This window comes from Poecilia reticulata, linkage group LG9 (assembly GCF_000633615.1).
Source record: "Poecilia reticulata strain Guanapo linkage group LG9, Guppy_female_1.0+MT, whole genome shotgun sequence".
Taxonomy (NCBI): domain Eukaryota; kingdom Metazoa; phylum Chordata; class Actinopteri; order Cyprinodontiformes; family Poeciliidae; genus Poecilia; species Poecilia reticulata.
The window spans coordinates 14,982,887-14,993,240 of NC_024339.1; the positions used below are offsets into that span (position 1 = coordinate 14,982,887).

The window sequence follows — 10,354 nt, forward strand, 5'->3', positions numbered from 1 at the left end:
GGGTGTAATTTGGCAGTGCAGCCTCCAGGATCTTAAACGAGATAAGGAAGAGAGAGAGTGATGATGATGAGATTTCTTAATATTAAGACTGCGAAAGAGTGCATTACCAGTTAGGTATGATTGTGTGTGCGGCTGTGTTTGGGAATTGAGATGGACTTGAGCTACAGCGCCCTCTAGTGTGTTGTATTAAATTTGCAGCTTGAACTTTATTTCTGTCAGCACTCATTTAGTCTTCACACACTAGTTAATTAAATTATTTTCTTAAGGCCAGTGAGCCAGGATATATTCTCTGTGCCCTTGTAATAAGAAAAATCATACAGTACCAGCTTGAAAGATTACAAGAAAGGATTTAAATACAGACATTAAGTACTGACAAAAAAGTGGGCATTTATTGCACAAACATCATTTTAGTCACCCTCACAGCCTAAACACACCTAGACACTTCTGGTACACACTGATATAGTCTCAGAATCACGTTTTGTTTTAAACATTTGGCCACGCAGAATACAACCGCTTTGTCAGGAAAAGCAGGAAAATAAAGATTTACTTTCATAAATAATGAAATTAGGCTTCAATTTTACTACGATCATTACAGTTACACCAGTTAGGACTGTTTGCACATCACAAGTAAAGCAAACCACATACACCTCAGCTTTAAGACCAAGTTAAACATGTAAACACCGATGGATACCTCAGACAAAGCTTTCACCATCAAACACAGCAGCATAAAGGCACATGAGTGAGAAGAACCTGAATGCATTAAAAGTGAACTGCTCAGGGTTTAAATGAATCAAACTTTTCCTCAAAGCAAACAAAACAATCTCTTGTGATTCTTCTGCTTAGTTTTACAAACGTCTAAGAAAAGTAAAGAGGTGAGACTGCAAGTGGACGTTTCCAAGGAAGATGGTTATCTTATGGCACTGATGTATGGAGCTTATTTTATATTTAATTGTCCAACTGTTTGCATTTTATACGTTTCTAATTTTTATTTTTGTTATTTTTGTTTGCTTGTCTTGTCTTTTATGACTTGAAAGAGGTCTTGATCTAAATGGGCTTTAATCTGGTTAAATAAATGTTTAATTAAAAGAAACAGAGTTAATATCTGTTTGAAACTGTAAGGAAATAACTATTATTGTCACCCTCAGTAAAAATGTTGACAAAAAGCCTCAGAAACAGAAAGGTGTTCACCCAGCACTCTCTGTCACAGTTTTTTTTTAAATATATTAATAAATAATCTAAAAAGTAATAATTATTGCTTGATTCTTAATCTTACTGGTTAATCTAGTGGAATGTTCTATTGTTTTTCCAATTTTCAAGAGTAACTAAGAAAAATGGGTCTCTGTCACTACATTTACACCCCAGGGAAATATAAATAATAATTCCAAACTAGAACGTTTTATTAATCAGATTTTAAAAGTAAAACATAAATCAAATAAACACTTCAGTTTCAATTTAATGAAGGGTTGCATTATTTAAAAAAAGTGATATGAGATTATTTATTCACATATTGTGAGACAAAAGATAAGTCATTTGATGATTTTCTTCACATTTTTTCCTGGGTTGCCATAATTCGGATGGTTTAGGGAGCTGTAACTACTGCAGGTATTACAATTATTTTAGAAAATGACTGGATTGGGATGATTCAGGTAATTCACAGTGAAACCCAACAGGTAAAATAATCTCATAAACATCTTAACAGCATTTAATAACAGAAATGCATGACATATTTAATACATGTGGCACCTTTAACAGCAAATGGTCTTGATTAAATTCAACATTCAGCTCTTTATAAATATGTTTTAATATTCAAATAAAAAGATCAACTTTGATATTTTATCTGAAATTATTTGAGTCATATTTTTTTTACTGTGAATAAACCATTTGATTTTTGGCACAGATTTAATATACATTATATTATGGAGAGATACTTTTAAAAACATATTTTATGTTACACTGTATAAAAATAATTGGCATACTCTAAGTGTAAAATAAGTGTAAATAACTGAATTATTGTCATAAACATCATTAAAATAGATTTAGATGGACAGATTGTAATTTCATTATGATGAAAATGAAGCAAATGCATTAACAAAGATGTTAAAAATAAATCTTAATGCCAAAAACACGGCTTTTTCACAGTGATTTAACTAATTTTGTAATCTTTCTAAACTATAAAAGACCATTTTTCTTTACTTTGTGAGGAAGGAGTCTCGGTGTGAAGTATAAGAGCTCTGCTTCACCTCCAGCTGTTCAGATGTAAGCATCCATTCTGGCTTTTCTTTACTTCGGAGCCTCTGATTTTCTGTAAATGACTTAGAGGTCTGCACATAACACAGATCTACGTTCAGCTATTCACCCCAATCTGTTCACAGCTGGTTTAATGATACAGAGGAGATCTGGAAAACCTAGATCTGTGCCAGCATTCCTGCACAACCAGCGGCTCAGTCCGTCTTCCAGACAGTGTTCAGGGCCTTCACAACCTCCTCATAGATGATGAAAACAATGGCTACATCCAGACACACACGGCCGAGCCGGGGAATGGTCCCTTTGTAAAAGCTAAGGGCATAAAAAGGCAGAAAGAAGCAAAATTACACTTTTTATTCATTCACATTTATCTTAATTTTTAGTTTTGTTGGTGCTAATCTAGAATATCCTGAAAACACACATTTCACTTTACATCAGAGGTTAATGTAACTTGAAATATAATAAAACTAACTTAAAGGTAACGTTTCAGCAAGAGAAGCTTGTTTGAAGTCATGTTTATTTTAAAAATTCCTAGTTCCACTGATAGATTTTTTTCCACTTATGACAAGAATTTTTTTCCATGCAATAAGTGAAATAATCTGCCAGTGGAACTAGTACTTTTCTATTAATATTAAATAATTGTTGATCTAAAACAAGCTCTTAGATTTTACTGAACAGTTTCTTCTAAATTTGTTTAAAGTGAACTAAGATATTCGCAACAAAAAATGGACAAAACATACTTGGTAATATTTTGGGTTTTTGCTGTGTAGGTAATTTTAAATTAAAGCCAGTAGTTGTTCTTATGCTGCTGTAGAAGCAGAACTTATAAACCAAATGAGGTAAAAAACCAAAACTGCTAACCAGAACCCAGCCAGGTTCACCGTAAGGTCAACCTGGGCACATGAACAGGGGCCCTTTGCACAAAGGAGCCCTTTGTGTTGACGGCGTCTTTGTGATGGTAGAAAGAATATAAAATGAAAGCTCAGAATATTTGTCCAATCAGGTTAAAAGAGGAGCCGTTTCACAATAATTACATTTGACGTTGACCTATTACTGGCTAACCAAGTGTTAACTAGTGATTAAAATTGTGAACTAGATTTGATAATGTTTAAGACAAGTGAGCAGAATAAAGTGAATTATTTTCAGACTTAGGATCTTCTTATTTTTGTCGCTGTTTATCATGAAGATACGAACACATTTCTTTTATAATAAGCCTTCGATATCTTTTTCCATACTAAATAATATTCCACAGTGACTGTGGTGAAATGAAAGCTCTGGGTCTTCCTTCCATTATTACAGGCTGCAGCTCCTATTGTATTAAACTTTAACTTGCCTGTAACAGGAGCTGCACTGATGGGTAATAACACATTTTCAACTCTTTTTTTACTACTGAATAAATGTATATTTTCTTCAAAAATAAAATAAAATCAGTGAAAGAATATGCTGCAAGAAGACAAATGATTTGGAAGATTGTTATTTTCCTCAGGTAAATAAGCCAGAGGTGCTTTAAAGTGGCATGAGACCTAGCAGAGGAGTCACATTATGACAGGTCAGAGTTGGATTAAGAGCTAATAATCAGCTCTAAACGACAGAATTATTAGAGTGGTGTTGCTTTGTTTTTAAATTATTTTGTTTCGCACAGTTTCTTTGTGACATGTACATTTATTAGATTTATCTGTAGACTGTGCAAACCTTGGGATGATTGTGTCATCAGAGCTGCAAGTTGAAATGTGCCTTTGAATGACTAAAATCTAAGAACTCAACCCACTGGATAGTCAGATAAATTTGGGTTTTGATGTAAACTTATGATAAATCCACATGTAATGGTTTGCCATGGTTTAGTGAGTTTGAGTGCCAAAAGCTAAAAGTAAACATAATAATCGTTATAAAACCAACAGATGACCGATTACTCACGCTGCCAGGCCTTCATGTTTGAGGATCTTCAAAGCGCAGTCCAGCGTGCTTTTATATTTATGAGCTTCCAGACCCTTCAAAGACGACAGCAGGATTACATCTAATAAGTACGATTTGTAACAGTTTTCCAAATTTAAACTGCACCAGAAGCAAAAAGCAGAGATCCTCTCCCCAGTGTGTTGCAGCCACTATGTACCTGCATCCTTGTCTTGATGACGTCTAAGGGCGTGTTTCCAAATACACTGGCTGCCCCGGCTGTTGCCCCGAACACTCCAGTAATGATGGGATTAATAGTTTTGTTTTGGTCATCACCTAGTGGCAGAAAAAGTGAGATATCATTCAGTGAACACTTGTCTAATATCCAGACAATATACTGGTATAAGATTCTGAGCTGTGATGTTTATGTAGTACTTAAGCTTTAAATTAACATTAACACATTTGAAGAATTTAATGTATCCATACCGAATGAAGTTTCCTATTTTTTGTTACATTAAAACCACAAATGTCAATGTATTTATGTATAATTTTATCCTTTCAAATCAACAATCTTAAAAGTGTGGTGTGCATTTGTGTTCTGCCATCAAATAAATACTTTGCAATATTCGCTGTAATTATAGCAAAAAATGTTTTTGCTATAATTGCACCTCTAGAAACAAATCTTAGATGTTCAAACTCTGTCAGGTTTAATGAAGACCATCTGTGAACACTTATTCTCAAACTATTCAACTTTATTCAGGTTTGAATTTCTAGCATTAAATATGAATTGATCTAAACTGGTGGAGTTCAGTCAGTCCTCAAAGGCCAGCATCCTGAAGGATTTAGAGATTTTCTTGGCTCACCTGTGGATATTATTTTATAACCTAAACCTGCTCTAGATGTTTCCACAGCCTTATAGTTGGCCTATCTGCTGCATTCCTTGGTCTTCATGATGCTGTTTGCTCACTCTAATTTGCTCACAAATTAGAGTGAAGGTGGCCGACTACAAATATGTGCACATGGACTGTATTTTAAACCTCTGAAAACTATTTATAATTGTCTCTCCACTTCAAAATAATGCACTTTTTGTGTTGATTTCACATTAAATAAAACACAATGAAGACATTTAAGGCCGTTAATATTTTTGCAAGAATCTGAATTCCTCCTGCAGATGTTAGCTTTACAAATGAAATTAAACAAACACAAACAGTGTTTGCGCACACTAACCTTTGTACCAGTTCTTTAAAGACGTCATTACAAAGAAGCGAATAGCCTGGTTGGAGCCTTGTTTGAGGACCGTCGCGGTCAAACCCTGATATGTCCCTCTTAGTCCTGTTCAGACAGAAAGGCAGAGGTCAACATCGCTCCGCTGTCCTCAGTTAATCAAAGTCAACAACACAGGTAACATCAACAGTGATTATTAAGCTGCTATACGCCGAGTGTCCAGCAGAGGTCACAAATATTCAACACTTTCTTTACCTTGTGACCTGACGATCTCTCTCACTCCGTGGAAGAAGCCCTTGTACTGGGGTTTGGCCGACGTCTGGTCATGAATGAATTTAACCTTGGGAGATAACAAAGGGGACACACAGGACAGAAAATATTACTTTACAGAGAAAACACACGCTTGAATGAATGTTTTGTCTATTTCACAGACGAGGACACTATAAAAACGTTTCAGTAAAATTTGAGCTGGGGAGAATTCAATACTTTTGATATTCTTTAGTTGCCTCCCAACAGATTAATTGAGTAAAAACTCACACAGTAAACCTACTGTTCATGTAACCAATTATTAGACGTCTTCAGCAAACAAATCAGCCCAGTCAATAAACCATAAACCACTTTCTAATTAATACCTTAACGGTTTCCATGGGACAGACCACCAGCACGGCCTCCATGACGCCCGCACCGAGCCCGCAGAGCAGGCCGCGGGTGCTGTCCAGTCGGCCGTTCTCATCCTTCGCCTGGTTACTGAGGAACTCAAACATGCCGAACCTGACAGAGAAACAGCATAAAATGTTAAATTAGAAGTTCACCGGCAAAATGAAGTCCTCCTTTTCCTTTGATTCCAGAAAGAGGCTGTGCATGACGACGGTAGATTCATACAGATTATTTTAAGATGAGTTATGTTAAAATATAGATATTTACAAGGAAAACAACTACACTGAATGACTCTTTTTATCTTATATTGTATTATATTGTGTATGTTTCCAAGCTGTGGGAATCTGAGAGAAAGAGATGAGATGAAACATTTTAAATCTTCACTGTTGCACGTAAATCAGGATGAGCAAAGAGAAATTATCAAGATGAAGATGGTCTGGGTGTCGTATGTGGTCATGTGGTTCAGCACTGCACAATATCATCTGGTTACATCATTTCAGGTTAATCTCTGCTGCTCTTACGTGCTGAAGGATGCATCATGCTTTTTGGACACAGTGCTCAGCATAAATTTAGGTCTAAGGCTAGCAATACATCAGAAATCTGATTTGGCTGTCTAGTTTTAAATAATAATGTAACAGATGCATATAAATATTCCAAAAATAGAAACAAAAATAAGTCGATCTTATCATTTTTGTCAGACTAGGTATGTGTTGACTTTAGTCCTGCTTCATGTACTGTAGCTTACAGGAGACCTGAAGGTTTTCAAATTAAAAGCTGGTGGTCAGTCTGACTTTTCAATAGTTGAATAAAACAAAAGAAAACAAAAAACACCAACAGATTTTTCATCTAGCTAGACGTAAACTGTCTGCGTGCTTCACCAAGAGATTCTCCATATTTATGTGTAAAACATGCAGTGGCCTCAGAACTGCGTCTGCTCTTTGGCCTCTGGCCCATCGATTTAATTAAACTTTTCCTATTGTACTTTTATGACCACTTTCAATACTGGCTTTCTTCCAGTATTCCCGCAGATGTCGCCATGGTTACGCCTGTTTGTCTCCCATGCTGACCGGTGGGACACCTTGGGCATCACTGCACACCAGGAGCTAAACTGGCCCAACACTTGATTCCAACTCATATTTCTAGAGATGACAATATGCTGAAAGGGCAAAACGCGTTGAAGGGTTTTGCTTTATTGTGCTGGTTGCTGTGTCTTCATTAAAGACGCCCCAATAAACCACAGCAGTTCTGCAAACACCGAGCGACCAGCAGCAGCTGCCACTGAGGCCATTCCAAACAGATAGGTGCGGTTCCTGCATCCATGCAATCAGTGAACGTCGTGCCAGCGAGTCCGTTACGAGAAAGGTTATTTATAGATGGAAATTGAATTGTGGTGACAGCAGGACGCTGCCTGGTAGGCTTCCTGAAAGGGGAGTGGCAGGCCGGGCCTTAATAAATGCGATGTTTTCCTCTGTCTGCTTGGATCGTTCACCTGCCATCGTCTTTGCTCCAGCAAAATGAATTTCTCTTTGCTGGGCTCATGTAAGCCCAATTTTATTCTCCATCTGCCTTTCTGCTGCAGTAGGTTTCTCCGCTCATTATGGCTCCACATCTGTTCGTCACGGATTCAGACGGCTTTGAGAGGCAGGTTTTCTGCCGTCAGAATTTCTCTCTTTATGCACACTGACGAATAAATATAAACAGCTTCTTAGCATTGAAATAAATTGACCACATGTCCACTAAAAGCTTGCTGTGACTCCACAGGGTGGCAGAACCCTTATTAACTACCTCCGTGAATCAAACGTTGTTCATTAAAGGCTGCCAGGGAGAAATATGTCGGTGTCAGGCCTGCTCTTCTGCCAATTTACTCTGCTCAGCCGTTTAACATGTGGACTACACTTTATGGTTAAAATGTGACACATCTTTTGGCCGACACCCACAGTCAGAGATGAGTCAGCCCACAGCAGAGACAGAGCTGTCCAATCTTCATTAAAGGGTCTTCCTACAAGGTCAGTGCTTGTGTAAGAAGAGCAGGTGAAGGATGAAAACATTGCAGTGGAGGGAATGAGCCACGAATGAAAGAAGAGTATCGATACGAACGGGGGGTTAATAGGAGGGAAAAGCGAGTGGCTCGATTGGACGTCCATCTTGAACCTCCCTGGCAATCTTCCATGATGATACAGAGCTAATCAGCTAATGGGATGGAGGAGGAGAGCTGGGGAGGCAAAGGGAGCGAAACAGAGGAGGATAAGAGAATAAGATAAAAATAGAAAGTCAGATCTAGTTGTGGTTAAAGGAAAACTGCCAATGCTGTCCATTAATCAAAGGCTTTGCCTGCACTGTAAAACATTTGAGCCACCTTCAGTTGTGTCGACCATCTTCTACTCTTCAAGTGAAACAAGTGTAGTGAGTTTAGATATTTAACCTAAGCTTTTTATTAACTTTGTCAAACCTCCAAGAGCTGAATAAACCAGAGGTTTTAGGTTAGCACTTAAAAAAACTGAAAGATGAAAAAGACAGGAGTCTTTAGCTGGGAAATGCAGCTAAGCATTTCCCAGAATGCTTAGCTGCATGTTTTTGTATCCTGACATTGATTTGACTCTTGTGTTATTAAGGCAAATGTTCATGTTTATGTCTTGTTCAAATTAAATATCTTTGAGCTGAATTCATTTTGATGTTTCATAAAATTCATGAGCAAATCTGAAATTTTGTTCATGCAATTTGAAACAAGAATTGAAATTATTCTAAAGTAAAATAAGTAGTTATTTTTACTTGATATTGTGAGTAAAATAATAGATAAATGTTTGCTCTTTAATGAGGTGAGGGCAGTTTTCTCTTGCATATTGTTAAATAGCTACTTGGTTTAAATTGCAGCATTAAGATAAAACTCACAATTCAAGATTAATGAACTTAAAAAACAATGTTTAGACAATTTCACTGTTGTTAAATCAACTTCAGAAACTTTAATTTCTGAGTTAAAACTAAAACAAATTTCTTGTTGACATTTTCAAGGCAGCATGAGGACTTTCATTTCCAAGTTAAACCACCTTTAAATGTTTTACAGTGTGTTTTACTCTTTAAGTTTCACTTATGTTCATTTGGCTTTAGGTCTAAATTGGTCTGAAGTAAGGGAGTACTTCCAGAACAGTGAAGACGAATGTCATGTTTTGGACTCTGTGTTGTATTTCAAACTGCAGCAGCACAAATTAAATACATAATGATCATCTGAATCATCAACTAATGAGCCAACAGAAAAGATGCACAGTACTTTTTCAAAGTTGCTGCATGCACTCTATGAAATTAGTCAGGTTGTCTGTCGACTAAAATACTCCTTGAAAAAATGTTGGAGGACACATTTAGACGGACATTTGGTTGAATAAATCTGCACATTTTGTGCTGTACCAGTTTTATTTCTATGTACTTAAATCACATAACTATATAGAACAATGTAATCTGAATACTGTTAGTATTTCATATTTATATATATCCTTTATATTACATTATTACAATTTAAAAAATGTATATCAAAACGTTTTTACTGTTTATTTCCTCTTTGATCTGATTATTTTTGTCATCACATTAGTAAATAAATCAAAACTAATAAGAGCTTAGTTTTGTTTGTTTTTGTCATGCTACACTTACATTTCCTACTTTCTTGCGCAAGTCTTAACCTACATCTAATTTATTAAAATGCAATAAATGGAATAGTTTACTATATAAAAATAAAAACAGCTCAGTTGCTGCTAAGATTTTTTTTATTATTATTAAAATTAGTTAACTTTTTTTACATTATGTGGCCCCTCTCCTGTATCTGCTTGGAATCGAGGGTGAAACTGGATGGACGATGGACAGAAAAACAATGAACATCCAACTTGATTTGTTTTCTGAGAGAAAATTTTCCTTCAAGTTGACAAAAACACAGCAAGCTCCCTCTGGAAATGATGCTGAAAGCTGACAGACACATGTGAATATACACACACCCAAACACACACACYCCCTCCCTCCTAATACACACAAACACACAAATACACAAACACACCAGAGTTTCCATCTCTAGAGCCCCATTGAGACCCTGTCTGAGTTTGAATGGCATCTTTGCTTCGCCTGACTGGGCCTGTCTCTCTATCATACAGACTCGCGCTACCCTCCAGCACACACACACGCACGCATACGCACCTTCGCGCACACACACTAACAGTGAAAGAATGAGAGAAACCGAATGAAAAAATGAAACAAAAAAGCAACAACAATAGCAGCAGGCTTTGGTTTGTGACGTATGTGTGTGTGTGTGTGTGTGTGTGTGTGTGTGTGTGTGTGTGTGTGTGTGTGTGTGTGTGTGTGT

The 10,354-nt window shown here is 36.7% G+C and overlaps 1 protein-coding gene across 1 annotated transcript in view; it reads right to left on the reverse strand.

Moving 5' to 3' along the window:
* Positions 1–367: 367 nt before the first annotated feature.
* si:dkey-178e17.1 (tricarboxylate transport protein, mitochondrial) overlaps positions 368–10,354 on the reverse strand; it is a 24,891-nt gene continuing 14,904 nt past the window's right edge. The window contains exons 4-9 of the mRNA XM_008418128.2: positions 5,991–6,129; positions 5,614–5,698; positions 5,362–5,466; positions 4,355–4,470; positions 4,159–4,232; positions 368–2,556 (exon numbers count right to left, since the gene is read on the reverse strand). Of these exons, the coding sequence (XP_008416350.1) occupies positions 2,442–2,556; positions 4,159–4,232; positions 4,355–4,470; positions 5,362–5,466; positions 5,614–5,698; positions 5,991–6,129 (634 nt within the window). The 3' untranslated portion in view covers positions 368–2,441. The remainder of the gene's footprint in view (positions 2,557–4,158; positions 4,233–4,354; positions 4,471–5,361; positions 5,467–5,613; positions 5,699–5,990; positions 6,130–10,354) is intronic.